At 35.7% G+C, this 19,987-nt stretch overlaps 1 protein-coding gene across 1 annotated transcript in view; it reads right to left on the reverse strand.

The window, feature by feature from the left end:
* Positions 1-19,987, reverse strand: part of LOC106008314 (uncharacterized) — a 149,417-nt gene that overhangs the window by 7,916 nt on the left and 121,514 nt on the right. Inside the window, exon 6 of the mRNA XM_087212568.1 lies at positions 17,474-17,651. Within this exon, the coding sequence (XP_087068694.1) occupies positions 17,474-17,651 (178 nt within the window). The remainder of the gene's footprint in view (positions 1-17,473; positions 17,652-19,987) is intronic.

The following is a 19,987-nucleotide window of genomic DNA, read 5'->3' on the forward strand; positions in this document are numbered from 1 at the left end:
TCCACCCAGGATCTCTGAGTGGATTTGGGATACAATTGGCTTGTGTGTCTTTATAATACCAAAAGTGCAGCCCACATTTCCATCTCCAGACTTCTCCATCTGAAGTACAGTGACATCTTCCTCTGGACATCCTGTAGTTATTTCAAATACCACCTGTCTAGAACGATGCTGCTGTTGTTCTTCTCAACCTGCTCTTCTTCCTCTATGCCTTTTTCTAGAGAACTAAATACCATCTCTTCACTTGCTCAGATTTCTCTTCCGCAAAGCCAGTATTCCGCTGGCCAACAGCTTTCACTTTTCTTGCCTTACTCTTCTGCTGAGCGTGAGCTCTCTGAAAGGGGAGTTTTATTCCCCTTTCACCTCCATGAGCCTCAATAATGGAATCTAGAAAGCAGCCAACACTAAATGTTTCTGTAGAAATTACTAAATCATAATGCCTCATGTAATTAAGCATAGCTTGGTCAGTGTGAGCAGATTGGAGAATCTTGGAAATAGCCTGGACATGGGTCTAGACCAGTTAATTTGAGAAAATGGGGATGAAGAGAAAGTTTAGACCAACAGCTAGAACACAAAATTCACAGAGTAGGATATCAGCAAGCCTTGTGTCAAGCAATTGGTCAAGGCTGGGGTGAGGTCTGTTGTGGTAGTGGAATAGACAGAGGCTAGGGAGGAAATCCTAATATACAGGTTGGCAGATAGAATCAGAAACACATTCTGTATTGTGAAGCAGCAGGAGCTGAGCAGCACTCCTAGGAACCCATAGAAAGGGCCACTGAAAATCAAGGTCAAGGGTCTTGAGTCATGCCCTAAGGCAGGAAGTAAGCACATATTTCTTGGCTCAGGAACCCTAATGAAGGTGTAAAGGGAACACTCTTCCCAGTGTAAATGCTCAGTGTGCACTTCATCAAATCTGGGCCTCAAGGGTTCCATAAAGGCAACCTGTAGCTATCAGCAAGAACATGGCACTGAATCTGCTTAAATTCCTTCCACACTGGTCAGGCTTATCCTATAACTCAAGACCAGACTGAGTCACTGGTGAGAATTAAGGAGCCTAGCTATGAGGATTAGAGACAGCACTACAAATTAAATAGGCTTAATAAATTTTGATAGTGTGGTTTGGTCCTATTTAAAGCATTAGTCTAAAATCAGCCAAGTATTAAAACTGATGTCATAGAATCTGGGTGATGGTGATGAATATATGGGAACTCTGTGCTATCTCTGTAACTTTTCTGTGAATCTAAAATTATTACTCCTTCAAAAAATGTTTATTTAGAGCACATTTATTAAAAAATAATTGACCTTCTATGCATGACCAAATGGAATTTAGAATATTGAATTTAAAATGAGCAGTTGGGGGCCTTGAATTGAAAGAAAATCAAATAGGTGATATTTTATTTCTTAATGGTATTCGGTAACAGCAAGCTGGGTAGGTCGGGTGCAATGGAAAGAGGGACATTTTCTGAGTAGATAATTTCCACAGTGGCTGTTCTAAGTCCTTTCCATTAATCATATTCAGGAAATGACAATATTTCTTACTATATTTCTTACAATCTGACCCCATCCCAGGCTGAGATGAAAAGGAGATGAGCTCTAGAATGAGAGGTAGTGTGGAGGGGATGGGGCATTGCACAGCTACAAAGCTGAAGTCAACCCGTTCTCTTTTGGCTTTCAAACTTGTCAGCCCCTGCCTGTCCTTAGATGACCTAGGGAATCTTGTCTGTTGGAGCTGCCAGTTGACAAGTAAGGTTGCCAATGGAAGCCAGTTGCTCTCTTCTGATGCTGGAACTTACAACCTATCATCTTTTGTTGTCTGCAGAGCAGAGAACACAGCCAAGTCATCAGGGAGAGTCTTGTATAGGTCTGGATTTCACTGGGATGATGTAATGTATTCATATGTATAAAGGAAGAGTAGTAAATCCTTACCTCTGCTATTTTTCTTAGTCTCCAAATGGTCAGGAAAAATTATGATAGGGGTGGGGAGGGCAGAGAAGGGGCCTAAGGTGGTGATCATTTTCCCTAGGTCTAAACCTAATACAAAGAAGTAGACACAATTGTCATAATGTTGGTCTATTTACCCACCCACAAATCTAACAGCATCCTCACATGAACCTTGACCTGTGCGAGAGCCAAAGGTCCAAAATATATTGGAAGTTGGAAAGGGAGAATTCATTGTTTGACAAGCTTTCAAACAACCAGAGAAAGAAAGTAAGTGCAAAGCATTCAATAGTTAGAGAAGGAAATCACGAAAGAAAAGATCCAACAAAATCAAGAACAAATTAAAAGTCCCTTTTGAGAGTGATTTTTATCAGTGCTAGATTGAATAGAGGACAAATAATAAGTGAGCTTAGGAAGACAATCTGAATTATTTCTAACCAGGGCTGGCTGTATTTGGAGGGGGAAACTGCACACCTGCCAGGATTTTAGTGTATATTTGGTTAGGCAGCTCCCAAATTACTTCCTTTTTTCACCCTTCTTCTATTGACTTCCTTTGATTGGACAATGACAAGAAATTGCAGAGTGAGAGCTCCTCAGGTAGAGTCAGTTGAAGAGAAGGTTTGAAGACCTTCCAGGGCCCAGGGATACATCATCATTCAAAGCAGGCCTAACAAGTTGCCCATGAAAAAGGAAGGTCTTATTTACAGGGAGTAGGTATTTGATGGACGTGAGTTACCAGGATATGGAAGAGGGACCAATGAAAAAAGGATTCTCTTCAGAGAGAGGACAGAATATGAGGACATAACCTAGGTCTCAAATAAAATGCACAATCCCTAGAGAAACTGTGGAATAGTAAGACATGACCTAACTCAAGAGGAAAGACCTGCAATTGCATCTGAATATTCCCATGTGTACACTGTGTCATTGTGGTAATACTTGTAATATACAAAGGGAACCTGTCCTAGTTATCACACTGGAGTGTTATGAGGGTCAATTACAATGATACACATAGAAAAACTAATTGTAGACCAGGTAAAACACCTCTGACCGTGACTAGATGTGATTTTATCCGTTCCCCACCTCCTACATTCACTTCATCAATTGTGAGACTAAGTGCATGTTTTATTTTATTTTAATTATTTATATGCAAAGATATTATTCCCCTTCATTTAATTTGGCTACATTAAAGACACACAGTATTTTTGATGACTAGCTACACTATTAGCATATTGTATTTACAGTGAAGTCCCTACTGATATTTCACAAGTTATTTTTCTTTCCACATCTATCACAATTGCTTTAAAGTATGTACAAATTGACCAAAACTTCCTGCTCTTGACAGTTCTCCTTAGTCATAACTGACTTTTTTTCAGTTTCTCAAAGTAGACAGTGTGGAGTTATCCATGTTTCTACATATCTGCACACACATATACATATAGTACCTGCCTCCATTGACTACTAAGTCTTCTGGGAATGTCACACAATTAATTCTCCTTGCTGCACTTTAGTCAAGAACAAAATGGATATTTCTCCCATTCTAGGGATGAAAGACAGAGGCCTGGTCACTCATGTAATAATGTTATCAGTGATTAGCTCTTACTACTCTGGAACCGCAGGCCTCTCATGTTCTATATCATGGTATTTCTTATACCTCCCCCCATGAAGAAATTAACTGTGGCCCCATCTACTCTCTTTATCTGACTCTGTGGAAAGCTGCAATCTCTGTTTGAGCTAAAGGACAGTTTACACTGGAGCCCTGGGGATTGAGAGAGACAAGAGAAAGGACTTAATCCACTACAGGTCTCTGGTTAATACTTTCCTAAGGTGGGCTGGCAAATCGATGCTGTGCTGGACAGTCTCAAATTCTCTTTATTTGAGCCTAAATAACTATCACTCCACCTGTTGCTGCAGAAGGCATTGAGTACATGGCAATTCTGCCCCATACCTTGAAGGGATAGCATGTGATTCTTAAGGTGCTAGGTCAGAAGAATAGATTTTAAGAACTCAAGGGAAGAGATTCTGTGCTTGCAACCTGCTTTCAGCCTAAGATTCAAAGGTAGATGATTGGATGTCATTAGAAGAAAATTTCTAAGCCTGGGGACATAATTAACAGAACTGTGGCCACCTGCTGTCAGCATTGGGGGTAATTAATAAACTGGGTACCTGGGGATCATAGGGTCTAAGATGGAAAAGAAGCAGAAAAAGAGCATTCAAAGAAGTAGACTGAAATCCCAGAAAAGATCTTGGGAGTTTAGAATAGCAGGGTGGAAGAAAAATCAATTGGTTCCTTTATGAGCCCCTGATACAACAGCAGTCCTGACCCGGTGAAGTATCACTGGACCTGTGTCCAAGGGTCAGAGGCTGACCTAACCATCGCCCAAAGCAGGCGTCATTGTGCTGCAGGGCCCATTCTTAGCATCCCACATATAAAGAAAGGGTAGCAATCGATATGGGATATGACGAAAGCCCGGGAGAGCCAAAAGAAGTTGGCAGGTCAAGGGCAGAGAGAGGCGAGAGAAACAAAAAGGCCCCGGAGATGTCAGCCTCAGATTTCTCAAGCAACACAAAGGTCACTGGATTTCAACGCACACTACTTGGCTCTGTTCATGCTATAAAAGGGAACAAGGTCATCAGTGTTAAAGGAAAGAGGGAAAAAACGGCTGACGATAGTCTTAGAGCTAAATATTAAAACATCAAATTAAAGGGATGTGTATTAAATCGAGGAGCTGAATGGGGAGCTCTCCAAACTCTGCAATTATCAAGGCTGGTACATTAGCCACCAAGGCAGTCAGGAAGCCTAGGAGTTCCCCAAATCACCCCTTCCCACATTACTGTCCTCATTTGAAGGCTAAGTCCTTCACCTTGTTGTTTTGATTTCCACTGACATGAAACTGTGGTGAGGAGATAAAACCTGTGTGGGTTTCAGTACTTTCCTCCAGAGCATGTTTGATAGTACAAGTCACTAGGAGAGACTTACATTCCATCTTTCACCTTTAAACTCTTAAAAGATACTGAGCAGCTTCCTACTGTTGCAGACCTGTTCTTCACAGATGCTCCCTAGAGTTAGTTGTGCAAAGTGGTGACACACAGGCACAAGTTAGGTTTTCCTTGAAATTTGGAACTACCCCAGTTTAAAGTGCACTCTATTTGTAAGACATTGGATTTGCTGTTGTGACTGCCTACTGGATTCCTGATCTTCCTAGACCAGAACTATACATACAGGCTCTGTGGGTCTCTTTTTTCTGGATCTCTAGGTTCCACTTAAATACCAGCTTCTAGCACCCCCTGGATCTCCCACATTCCTACCCTGCCTTGCCCTAATGTGATGTCCCTTGCCTTGTCTTACCTCTTTCAGTCCTGGTTTGCAACAGCAATTGTGAGCACCTGTTGCTCATGGTCTTGGTATAATCTGAATACCTGAGGAAGGTGGCAAGATTAGGGAAGAGGAAACGAAAGAAGCAGCAACAACTTTCAGAAGCTGCTTTTGGAGCAAGAACTTTCCCAATAGAAAGTATTTTTCCCGCAACTGCCAATGAGATAGTTTGATGGGTAATTTTTAATACTTTGTAAAGCAAAAACCGAATTGCTGCCATTCTGAAACAGTGCTCCCAAAGCAGATGATACATGTATAGGGAAGAGATAGGGATTCCCACTGATTCTAGTATTTAGATCTTTCAATAATTGAGACTTTTTATCTTGAGTGAACCTGAGTTCTACTCCTATTTTTGTTATTAACAAAGTGGACAGTTTTACCCACCCAAATCCATTTTTCATATCTACAACAAAGAAAAATACCTTTGATAAGTCACTAGAGACATAGTAAGAAGCCTATGGACACTAGTGAAAGGACAAAAGGAAGGGCTGGGAGTTGGCTAAGTGTTAACATGCTAAGTGACACTCAGCAGAGGTGTCTACATGAAGACACTTAACTTCAATTTCCTGCTAAGTTAAATCTATTATCTCTTTTAGATCCCTATAAATATAAGTCCTAGAAATCTAAAGAGATTAAAGATAAAAGTCTATTAGGAAAATTAAAATCTTGAAGGTGTTTTGCTCTAGCTAATTTCACAGATCAATTTCATTTTAATCTCTTATCATATAGGACTTTCTACTTATGAACAATATCTTTTGAGAATGGACATTTCTTGCTTCTGTGATTTTTTTAAAAATCAGGTTTAAAATTAGGACCTTTTATATTAACATGGTTACACAACTCAGAATCTCTTTCCTATTCTTCCCAGGTTTCATGCAAGGCTAGAAAGAAAAATCTTGAAATCACTACTTTGAATGACACTAGAATAAAGATATATTATACAGATTGAAAAAATATATAAGGGCTTCCAACACTGGCTGAAAATGAAATGGAGCCATAAGTAGATAAGGAATGGCAGAGTTTGAAAATAGTAGTAAAAATGTACTTCTTAAAGGGGAAGACCCATTCCATTGTCTGCCAAATTGGGATCTGAAATTGAGTGAGTAGCATTAATGGTTGAAGCCAGAAAAATTACAAATAACAAAAACAAAAACATTTATTTATATAAAGTATAAAAGAGGCAACCATCTAAAGTAAAGTATGTTGGAAGCACTTTATTGCTGTATCAGTAGGAAGACTACCAACTCCCTGCCCCCTCCATAGGAACCTCCTGCAAAATGCAGGACCAGGAGAATCCAACTCATTCAATAATAAATAAAAATAGAGTCACTAGAGCAGCACTGATAGAATGATGTGTTAACCCATTTCCCATTTGGCCAAGAGTAGTCGCTGGTAGTACTTATGACTGTGGAGTGTTCACCTGGAGATAATTTGTGGATAATAGTACTAGCCTTACCTCAAAGTTTGCCATAAAATATCTCATTTAAATTAGGATTAAAGACAAATTATGTTTAGGAATAACTCCAACAGCAGTTTTTATCATTTTATTTTCACAGTGAAAATCAGTCAGATTGCTTCAACCTCAAAGAATATGTTCGTGTAAAATTAAGTGAACACTACTGGCAAGCTACCTTTTTTTTTTTTTCTAAATAGGAAATGACTTAATAGAAATCTGAGGGAAAATATTAAAATTTACCAAAAAAAAAAAAACAAACTCATACATGTAGAGAGATGAGACATGTTGGCGGGTTGGAAGATTCAAATTTTTAATCTCCCCAGATTGATCTATAGAGTGAATTCAGTCTCAGTGAAAATTCCAGCAGTACTTTCTATGGAAATCAGCAAGTTGATTCTAAAATTAGTAAAAAAATGCAAAGCACTAGGAATAGTTATAAAATCTAAAAAATAAAGAAAAAGGCTAAAGAATGTCACTATTCAATTAAATACTAACGAACTGGAGTTGTGATAATGTGGTATTGACATAAAAATAAATATAAAAGCAAACAGAAAAGGATAAAGTTCACACATATATACATTCAATTATTTTTGAAAATTTTGATAAGCTATTTTAGTGGGGGAAAAGGAGTCCTTTGACAAATGGAGCTGTTAGAGTGTGCAAAACAAATGGGAAAAAAGAAACTGGATTCCTACCTTACTCTATACACAAAAATAAATTTGAGGTGAATCATTATACCCAAACAAGAGGAAAAAAAAACCAAAAGACAACCACAAAGAATACTAAAAACCACTACAACAGAGCGAATGAAGAGTATGACCACAAATTAAAACAGTTTGAAGGAACTAATATCTCTAAAATGTTGACCCCCAAAGCTAGAAATACAGGAACCGGAGAAGAGACATTAAGACCCCAGGATGAGATGAAACATGAGCTTGGGGAGCTTAAGGACATTTTAAGGGTGAAAATTTCACAGACGTGAGATCACAATTATAAGGATCATGATGAAAAATAGATACTATAGAAAATAGAAAACATAGGCTAGATTACAAACCATAAGAATAAAAGTAAATTAATTAAATACCACAGAATAAACTTAAAAGGAGCAGTAGAATGAAATTTTAAGAGATAAAAGAACACTTTAATAAGTCAGAAAACACGATAACAGAAAAAATGTAATACATTAAAAAGGTAGCACTTCAAAATAAATCAATATAACAGATTTTACTACAATTTAACCTAATCATTGGATAAAAGGAGAAATTAAAATTGTAAAAGTGAAAAATAAGGATTCACCATACAAACAAAATAAAGATAACCCTCAGAGAAAACTTTGTTCAATTTTACGCAAGTTTAACATCTTGGGTGAAAAGGAAATTATTTAAAAATGGAGGAGTAGGGGGGTGGAAGGGAAGGAATGGAGAAAAAGCAAGAACCAAGATATATAATGTACAGGTACAAATTCCCAATGATGAATATGATCATAATGTATACCTAAAATGTACCAATAAATTTGATGAAAAAAACCCTACGATATACCAATACTGATTCTAGAAGAAAGAAAAAATTTAAATGAATCAGTTTCCTCTGAGAAAACATATTCACTAAAAAGTGCCAGTTCTCAGACATTTTATAGAAAAATATTATGAAAACTTAGAGAATCTATAATTCCAATGCTAAACTATTGCACCAAATAGTAGAAAAATAGAATCTTGCAAATTAGCTTATGAAGCTCAATATTAACTTCTATGTCATTTTTCAAGAAAAATCTGGACAAATATTGCATTGAAAAATTATGAACCAATGTCATTTTGGAATATTGTTTCACAATTTCTAAGCAAAATATTTATAATTAGAAGCTGGAAGAAAAACTTAAAATAATCCATACTGACCAAGTGGAGTTTATTAAATGAACAAGAAGTGTGTTCAGCATTAGGAAATTCTCAGACATATTTTCTTATAGTAATAGATTTAAGGAGAATAAATTCTTATGATCATGTTCATAGATGCTAAAGAGTTTGACAAAAAACAACTGCCATAACCAGAACAAGTGAGGACCACCCCACCCTGAACTAGCACAGAATTGTATTGTTCACTACTAGGAACGAGACAAGGCTATGAAAAAATACTTCTATGGCACAAATGTAGAGATGGCTGAAATATAAGAGCAGAATTCAATGGAAAAAAACCCATTCAGAGCTTCCACAATGTAAGAGAAACCCACAGCTGGAGGAATTTGAAGCCTGTCACACATGCTAAGGATTTTGACAGCAATAATAAAAATCAAAACCTAATTCAATTACTGAAAAAATTGAAATAAAATCTCTCTATAGGCACACACATACACCAGTAACTTAACAAGGAGGAGAGACACAACCACTTCTGGACATAAATGCTATTTACTATTCTTCTAAAGATTTATGGCTAATTAATTTTCAACAAAGGTATAAAAGCAATTCAGTGGAGCCTTTTCAACAAATCCTTCTGGAAGAATCACTTATTTATCTAAGTAAGCAAACAAATAAGCATTTGATTTATACCTTACATATACAAAAATTAATCTATAGGGATACAGTATAAGCCTAACTGGAAAGCTAAAATTATAAAGTATTCTAGAAGAAAAAATGTTAGAACCTCGAGTTAATAAAATATTTCTTACATACAACATCAAAAACATTCATACAGTAAAAATTTGATAAAGTGGACTTCATCAAAATTAAAATTTTCTCTTCAAAGAACATTGTAAGAGAATTAAAATACAAGGCACATATTAGATAATATTATTTGCAAATCATGTTTGTGACTTGTTTTCAGAATAAAGAATATACAAAGCTGAACATTAAGAAAACAAACAAGAAATAAAAGAAGATATTTTAAAGACATTTCACCAAAGATATGCAAATGACAAATACATGAAAAGATTTTCAACATGAACAGTCATTAGGCAAACACAAAACACCAATGAGATACCACTCACACCTGTTAAAATATCTAAAATAACAATAACAACAACAACAAAATTCTTTGATCATTCAAAGTATTGGTGAATGGAAGAATTTCCACTCTCAAACATTGAGCATGGGACATAAAATGGTATAACCACCCTTTCAAACAGTTTTATGAGTTATTAACAAAAATGGTGGCATAAGTAACACAAATGTTCTCTTCCATAAAAGCAATGAAAAATTCAGCAAAATTGTCATATTTAACTTTTTCAGAACTCCAAAAATTATGTAAAAGTTTACAGTAACGCAGGGAGAATTTATTTAAGAAAGGTGGCTAAATGTTGGTAATAAGAGTGAGGTTTGTGGTATTTAACTTGTCCTGTTCACATCTACTCTAACTCTCCAACTCTGCAGTACCCTTGAAAATATCCTGCATTCCTAGAGCAGCCTGGAAGAAGCGATATGAACCAAAGCTTTTTCAAAACATCATGCACAAAGAACTGTCAATATTTGACCTGTCTGGTGGTTTTCCAGAAGATTTCACTTAAAAAGCTGCCACTATTTGATCTAACCTGAAGCCTACCCAAGGTGAAAATGATTTTTCTGGAGAGTATATATCAAACAGTTACCAGAAAATGTTTTAATATTATGACTGCCTGAAGTGAGGGATAATGATTTGGATGAGTAATAGAGTAATCAGAAGGCATAACAGAAAAATCTAGACTGTGAGGTTTTCTCAAACAAAAAAAATGAAGGATAAGGAAGAATTTTCAACTGTAGGCTGAATGTTGAAGGTGGGTCCCAACACACACACACACACACACACACACACACACACACACACACACACCTCTGAACAAAGAATAAAAATATTTTTTGGTTCTCAGCTATTGTTGCCTGAATAATGGTTACCAAAGATGTTCAAGTCTTAATCTCCTGAACCTGTAAGTGAATATATATATATATGTGAATAGATATATATCCTTAAGGATATTGATACCTGACATAGAAGAAGACAACATGAGGAATTAAGCAAGGTATCACAATGCTGACTTTAAGATGAATGAAGTGTCCATGATCCAGATAATGCAAGGAATGAAACTGTAAGAGTTGGAAATGACAAGCAAACAGATTAACTAGAGGCTTCAGTAGTCACACATAACAAACAATACATACTTACAGAATTAACTTATGACGTAAGTAAGCAAAAAAAAAACAAGCACCAACAACTACAACAGAAACAACAACAAACCTGGGATGGGGGAAATCTGATTGCCTGAGTTGCTATTTTTTATTATTAAAGATGTTTGTTTTTCAAGAAAAATTCAGAGAAATGGAAAGAAAGAAACAAATATGGCCCATACCCAAGGCAAAATGCAGTTAATAGAAACCATCCCTGAGAAATCCCATTAAGCCTAGACCTTGGATTTAGGAGACATAGATTTTTAAACTGGTCTTTTACAACTTCTCAAAGAACAAAAATAAAATGTCTAAATAGTTAAAAGAATGTATGAGAACCATGTCTCATTAAACCAAGAATATTAACAAAAAGAAAAATTATATTTTTTTGAATACTGGGGATTGAACCTAGGGTTTACTTGCTGAGCTACATTCTCAGGTATTTTTTTATTTTATTTTGCTTTTTTTGAGACAGGGTTTTGCTAAATCACTATGTTGCTCAGATTGGGATTAAACTTGAAATCCTCCTACCTCAGCCTCCTAGAAGTATGCATCACAATGCCTAGCACAGAAATGAATTTTTAAAGGAGAAATTCCTAAGTTAAAAGATATAAAAGATGTAATGAAAATTTCACTAAATAGTCAAGAGTAGGTTTGAGTAAGTAAAAGAATGAAGGAACTTGAAGAGGAATCAATTCAAATTATCTAGGCTGAAGAAATAAAGAGGACAAGAATAAATAAAATTACATAGTGCCTTATATACCTGTAGAATATCACCAGATACACAGTCATACATATAGTGGGAGCCTCTGAAGGAGAGAAGAAAGAGAAGGGAAAAGAAGATATGATAAAAAAAAATATTCTGTAAAACGAAATGACTAAGAAATCCTGCAACTTGAAGAAAAACTTAACAGAGCTAAGAAGTTCAACAAACTGCAAGTTGAATAAATTCAAAAAGATCCATACTTACATATATCATTATTGTTACACCCAGCGAGAGAGAACCAACCAGAGACCGATATTAAATCCACACAGGAGTTTATTACCGGCCGGGACCCGAGCGGAGCATTGGACTCAAGCCTCGGCTGGGGGTTGACAAACATGTTTTATACACCTTTGAGGCCAAGAGTTTCTAGGCCCCCTATGGGATAGAACTAGTAAAGCAAGCAAAAGGTACAGAAGCGGAACGTCCTGCTTTTGTAAGAACATTTGTAAATGTTGTAAATAGTTGATTAATTGTTGTTTCTAAGAGACTCTCTAAGGGGAGGAGGTTTCTAAGCTTCCTTCTTCTGAGTTCATCTAAAGGGCAGGCAGGTGGGTCAAGCAGCAATATGGAGTCTGTCTTGCTAACAAGGGTCCTTCAATTATTGTCCCACTGGTAGCTACAGAGAATTTAGAAAGCAGTAAGAAAGAAATGATATTTTAAGGTAATTATTTTCAATAAGATAAACAGATAACTTCTCTTCAGAAAGGATGGAGGCCAGAATGCAATGGAATAGCATTCACACAGATTTAAGGTTGAAAAAAAAAGAGAAAAGAAAAAATAAAGACTAAAAAAAAATCATAAACCCTGTTAATCAAAAATTCTATATCTAGAAAAATACTACGTAGAAAATAAAGGAGAAATTAAGTAACTCCTAGATGATAAAAACCAGAATTTGTTGCTAGACCTTCCAGATAAGAAATATCAATGGGATGATGTGAAATAAGAAGAAAATGTCCAAAGCGGGGGGAAAATGGGAGAGGGAGGAGAAAAGAAAGAAGAGAATGGAATTAATATGAGAAAAAGAAAAAATGGAAACAAAGTCTTTGTAAATAGGGAGGGGTGGAGGGGTGGAAGGGAGGGCAGGGGAATGGGGAAAAAAATAAGAACCAAGATGGATTTTTGTAAGGGTGCAAATTTCCAATGATGAATGTCATTATATTGTATACCTTAAATGTACCAATAAAGTTAATTTAAAAAATAGAAATATCAATGGGAATCTTCCATGTTGAAATGAAAGAATAGACACTAACTCAAATACACATGAAGAAATAAAAACTACCAGTAAAGGTAACTATATGCCAAATAATGGGCAGCTTAAACAAGATAGATATTCTCACATTTCTGGAGCTGAGAAGTCTAAGATTAAGGTGCCAACAAGGTTGTTTCTGGTGCTTCTCTTGGGTTTGTTGATGACTGCACCTCACTGAGTCCTCTTATCACTCCTATTCTGTGCCAGCATGATGAGCCATGCCTCTCTGCTCCTTCTCAGAAGAGCACTAGTTCTTTCAGTTTACAGCCCTATCCTTATATTCTCATTTAACCTTAATTACTTCCTTAAAGGTCCTGTCTCTAAACACAGTTGCATAGGGGTTGGGGGTTCAATACATAAATATGCAAAATGTGAATAATTGCAGATGAATCTAGGTGATATCTAGACAACCTAGATAAAATAGAAAAAGTTCTGGAAGGACACAAACTATCACAAACCAAGTGAAGAACAAATATAAATCTGTAAATACTCACTATAAGTAATAAGTCTGAATTAATAATAAAAACATCTGTCCCTAAATAAAAGTATAAAATGAGATGCCTTCACTAGTAAATGATAATGGACATTTAAAGAATTATTAACATCAATCCTTCTTAAACTCCTCCAAACATCTAGAAGAGCAGGAAATTCTTTTCAACTCAGTCTATGAGAACAATGTTATTTTGCTACTAAAACCAGAAAGAGACCTAGCAAGAAAAAAATCTATGGACAGATATCTCAAATATCTGATGTAGACACAAAATTTCCCTCAATATACCGTACTAGCAAACTAAATCCAGAGTCCTGTGAAAAGTATTATACATGATGACTAACTACAAGTTATCCTAGTCATTTGAAGTTGGCTAAGCCTATGAAAGCCATAACAATAAAATAAAAGGAGAGAGCACATAATCATATCAATAGACACAGAAAATATATTTGAAAAATCATAAGCTATTTCACAATAAATAGAAAAATGAACTACAGACCTTACTAAAAATAATAAAGAGCATCAACAAAAAACATGCAACTAGCATCACATATAGTGGTAAAAGACTGAAAGCTTCTACCCTAAAAATGTCTGCTCTATACACTTCTATTCATTTTTAGATTTTCTACTCGGGACAATTAGACAAGCAAATAAAGTAAGAGAAATCCAGGTTTTAAAACAAAAAGTAAAAATAATTCTATTTGCAGATGATATCATCTTATATATTAAAAATCCTAAAGAATCCACAAAAGAGCTATTAGACCAATAATAAATTCAGTGAATTTTCAGTTTATAGGCTCCAGATACAAAAATGAGTTATACTTCTGAATATTTGTAAGGAAGAATTTAAAAATGAAATGAAGAAAAATTCCATTTGCAATTACATAAAAAGAATAAAATACTTAGGAACAAATTTACCATAATTAGTTCAGGGATTCTGCACTGAAATTTATAAAACATTGCTGAAAGAAAATAAACATGAGCTAAAGAAATAGAAAGCCATCCCATGTTATATTAGTTAGCTTTCCCATTGCTGGGATAAAATACTCAACGTCCACAACTCAAAGGAGGAAAGATTTAATTTAGCTCATGGTTTCAGGGGACAAGCACATGATTGGCAGGCTCCATGGCAAAAACATAATGGCAGAAGGACATAGTGTACCAAAACTGCTTAGTTCATGGCATCAGGGAAGTAGAGCAGGAGAATAGCACTAAAGAGAAAGCCATGAGGGACTAAATATAGTATTCAAGGTCATGTTGCCATGACTCACCCAGACACACCAAGAAATGTGCTCCAATAATCTCTCAAGCAGCTCCAAAGCCAATCATGTTGACACAGTTATGCATACACATCACACATCTATGGACTGGAAGACTTAATGCCATTAACATGGCAATACTTCTTATTCATCAATATATTCAATGTAATCTCTATTTAAAGTCTGGCCTTTTTTAATTGTAAAAACTGAGTCATTCTAATCCAAAAATTCCCACTGAAATGCAAATGAACCAGAATGTCCAAAATAATTTGAAAACCAAAACCACATGGGAGGATTCACTCTGTGTGTGTGTGTATGTGTGTGTGTGTGCGTGTGTGTGTGTGTGTTTGTGGTAATGATGATGGAACCCAAAGCTTTAGCATACTAGATGAGCACTCTACCACTAAGCTGCATCTCCAGCCTATTACTTCCAGATTTTAAAGCTTAGTATGTAGTTACAAGAATCAAAAATGTATGGTATTCATATGAAAATAAACATGAAGATCAATGGAACACAGTTGAGAAATTAGACCACACATCTGTGGAAAACTAATTTTTGACTAACTTGGCAAATAATTGTATGGAAGGAAAAATAGACTTTTAAACAATGTTAATCAAATACACAAAAACTATAACTCTTAGAACAAAATATAGTCATAAATTATCATGACTGTGGCTTTTTAGATGTCACTTAAAGTACAAGCAATGAAAGAAAATGGGTAAATTAGACTTCTTAATAATTAGTAACTTCTATGCATCAAAAGACATAATCCAAAAAGTGAACCATCACAAAACATGAGTAAAAATATCTACTGACTATCAACTGAAGAATGGATATATAAAAAATAGTATAACCAAAAAATGGAATATGACTCTACCATAAAAAAGGAATAGACACATTGCAATATGGATGAAACTTGAAAACATTATTCTAAGCAAAAGAACCAAAACAAAAGAGAATATATATTTTGTGATTGCCTCTGAATGAAAATCCAAAATAGCCAGATCCACAGGGACAGAAAATAGATTAGTGGTTGATAAGTGCTAGAGGAAGTAAGGAGTTGTGGAGCTTGCTAATGGATAAAAGTTTTTTGTTTCTGTTTTGGAGTGATAAAAATGTTCTAACAGTGATACTGACAATTGGTTTACAACCTCCATATGAGCAAGTATTAAACTGTACACATTAAAATAGAGAATCTGTGGTATGTAAATTATATTTCAATCAAAAACATCTAGCTCTCCCCTGAATAAGTAAGTAGTCCCTACCTTCTTAGCACCAGGGACTGGTTTTGTGGCAGACAATTTTTCCACAGGGACTGGGGCAGAGGTTGGGGGTGGTTTGGGGATGATTCAAAGGAGCACAGAACCTAGACTCCTCACATGCTCAGTTTAGAGTCAGGTTCTTGTTCCTATGAAAATCCAGCATCATCACTGATCTGACAGAGGCAGAACTTGGGCATTAACATAAGGGATGGGGAGCAGCTGTCAATACAGATAAGGCTTTGCTAACTTGCCCTTTGTTCACTTCCTGCTGTGCAGCCTGATTCCTAATGGGTAAGGTGGTGGCCTGGGGATTGAGGACCCTGTCCTAAAATATTCAGCATGTACACAGTGCATGACACAGCCATTTACTTGCAGATATTTTCCAAAGAGAAATGAAAGCTCATGTTCACATAAAGACTTGTACACAAATGTTCATAGCAGCTTTATTTGTATCAGCCAAAAAATAAGTTAATGTATGTCCTTACATTGAGTACTAATCTCCTAGGAAAAGGAATGAACGCTAGGTACAAAGGACAAGTTAGTCTATGGCCATACCATCCAGTATACACTCAACTTCAGTTGATGCATGGAATGACATAGACTTATTTCAAAATAATTCTATCAGTGAAAGAAGTTACACTAAAAATACCATATCCTGTATAATTCCATTTGTATAAAATTTTGGAAAATGCAGCTTAGTCTCTAGGAACATAGATATTGTGGCTGAGGATAAAGCAAAGTTGAGAGGTGTGAGAGGGAGCAATTATAATAGGTCAAGAAGAAAATTTGGGGGAGATAGATATGGTCATTATCTTGATTTTGGTGGTTGTATGGATTCATACATCTGTCAAAACTCATCAGATTGTACATTTTTAATATGTATAATTTATTGTTTTTAAATTATACTAATGAAGCCATTGAAATTAATTCAAAGATAAATGTTCTAATTAAAAGATAGGCACAACGTTTAAACTGATATTTCCTCAAAGACAGACAGATGGCAAACCAGTACCTGAGAAGATGCTCAACATCATGAGTCATTAAAGACACAAAGTAAAGTCACAATGATATATAGCACTATGCATATATAAAATTATCCCCCCCACAAAGAAAAAAGGCAAAGAGAAATACTGATAAATATACAGAGAAGCTGCAGTTTTCACACATTGTTGATGTGGATGCAAAATGTGCAGCCTCTTCAGAAAAAATTGGTTAATTTAATGTAAATTTGTGCATATAGTGATGATACAACTCTAATTTCTCATTCCTAGATACATACTTCAAAACAATGGAAATAAAATTTCACATAAAGATTTGTAGGTTGTTTATAGGAAACTGAAACTTAGAAAAAGCTGTCATGATTGTGAACTGGAGAATGGATAAACACACTGTAGTATATCCATAGAATAGATTCCTCAAAATTAAAAAGGAACAATTACTAGCAAATACAATAATTTAGACGCATCTCAAAAGCATTGCAGTGATTAAATAGCGGCCAACTTGGATGGGAATGCCCTGCTGAATTGAATCAGCGTGGTTCTGGGCATGCAAGACTCACCTGAGTATTGTTGCCAATGACATAAAAGGAGAATAAGTGATTGTATGCTGTTGATTTTCCTGGAGATGCCTCCATTTCCTGGCTTTCCTGATACTCCTTTCTCCTCAGAGGAGGAGCTTCTGTCTTCACTGTCACAGGAGATGGCTACTGTTCTCTTCCGGGGAGATCTGGTCTTGGCCTAGAGCATAGCAGCCCAATTTGTAATAGGCAAAACTTGGAAAAAAGTAATGGCAGAAAACTTCACAAGCAGGGGGAAAGAACTTGACAAACAGATAAGTGAGGCATATAGGACTCCAACTAGCCATGATCAAAAAAAAAAAAAAAACCTCTACACCTAGGCATAGAAGAGTGAAGACTCCAGAAACCCAACAGAGCAAAATTCTATAAGCAGTCAGAGAAAAGAAACAAATCATATACAAAGAAAAGCCCATCAAATTCACAGCAGAGTTCTCAACACAAACCCTCAGATCAAGGAGAGCCTGGAGTGACATATTTCAAGCCCTAAAGGAAAACAACCTCCAACCCAGATTGATGTACCCTGTAAAACTATCTTTCAAAATTGATGGAGAAATAAGATACTTTCATGACAAAGAGCTCATCAGGAACTTCATGAATATCAAACCACCACTCCAACAAAATTTATACAATATCCTAGGAAAAGACAATGAGGATCACAACCCCAGGAATCCCAGCAAAATGAATCCATTAGGCATGAAAAGAAATTAAATGCAATGGGGGAGAATACAACAAAAAGAAAAAGCCATGACAAGGATAAATTAATACATATCAGTTATAACCATCAATGTTAATGGTCTCAATTCACCAATCAAAAGAAACAGACTGGCAGAAGCGGTCAAGAAGCAAGATCCAACAATATGCTGCATACTAGAAACACACTTAATTCAAAAAGAAACCCATAGACTGAAAGTTAAAGGGTGGAAAACAAAACTCTATATGACAAGAACCTGAAAAAAATCAGGAGTAGCTATCCTCTTTGCAGATCAAATGGATTTCTAACCAGCATTTATTAAGAGAGACAAAGAAAGACACTATATCCTTGTAAAGGGAACAATACAAGAGGAAGAGAATGACAATCATAAACATATATGAACCAAATACTAGTGTGTCCAACTATATAAAACAAATAATAACAGACATGAAAAATCAAATAAGCACTAATACCATAGTAGTGAGGGATCTCAATACCCCACTATCACAAATAGATAGATCCACTGGATAGAAAATAAACATTGAAATACTAGAATTTATCAAACTCTTGAACAAATGAACTTAACAAATGTTTACCAAGTCTTCTAACCCACAAAATCAAAATATACATTCTTTTCAGTTACACATGGGTCATTCTCCAAAATAGACCACATACTTGCTCATAGAACATGTTTAAGTAAGTGCAAAAGACTTGAAATTATCCCCTGTATATTGTCAGACCATAATGCAATGAAATTGGAGATTAATAGCAAAAGAAACCAGAAGAATTTCATAAACACATGGAAACTGAACAACACACTTCTGAACAATGAATGGGACACAGAGGAAATTAAAGAAGAAATCAGACAGTTTCTACAATTAAATGACAATGTCAATACAACATATTGGAATCTATGGGACAAAATGAAAGCAGCCTTACGAAGGAAATTCATACTAGTAAATACTCATATTAGGAAAACAGAGTGAGCTCAAATAAACAACCTGATGCTGGACCTTAAGCTTCTCAAAAAAAGCAGAGGACAAACCCAAAGCTCATACAAGGGAGGAAAATATAAAGATCAGAGCAAAAATCAATGCAATGGAGACTAAGAGAACAATTTTAAAAATCCATGAAGCAAAGAGTTGGTTCTCTGAAAGAAGAAACAAAATTGGGCTGGGGATTTAGCTCAGTGGCACCACACCTGTATCACAAGTGCAAGGTGTTGAGTTTGATTCCCAGTACCAAAATCAAAAAACAAACAAACAAAAAACCCAAAAAGAATAAACAAAATTGATAACCTTATCAAAAACAGTAAAGAAAAGACCCACATCCATGCACTTAGGAATGAAAAGGGTGAAATTACAATGAACGCAGCAGAAATCCAGAGGCTCATCAATACCTACTTAGAGAACCTATATGTCAATAAGACAGAAAACACAGAACAAATGGACAGATTTCTAGTTACATATGAATTACCAAAGTTTGACAAAGAAGACCTAAAAATTCTAAACAACCCAATATCACTCAATGAAATTGAAAACATAATTAAAAACTTACCAACAAAGAAAAGCACAGGCCCTGATGGCTTCACTGCTGAATTCTACAAGACATTTAGAGAACTAATACCACTACTATTTAAACTCTTCAATGAAATTCAAAGGGAAGCAATACTCCCAAATTCATTCCTGGAAGCAAGCATCACCTTGATCCCCAAAGCAGAGACAGACCCAACCAAAAAAGAGAACTGTAGGCCAATCTCAATAAAGAACTTAGATGCAAAAATCTTCAATAAGATACTGGCAAAC

This window comes from Heterocephalus glaber, unplaced genomic scaffold (assembly GCF_053883595.1).
Source record: "Heterocephalus glaber isolate CG9 unplaced genomic scaffold, H.glaber_assembly_v1.0 deba00001431, whole genome shotgun sequence".
Taxonomy (NCBI): Eukaryota; Metazoa; Chordata; class Mammalia; order Rodentia; family Bathyergidae; genus Heterocephalus; species Heterocephalus glaber.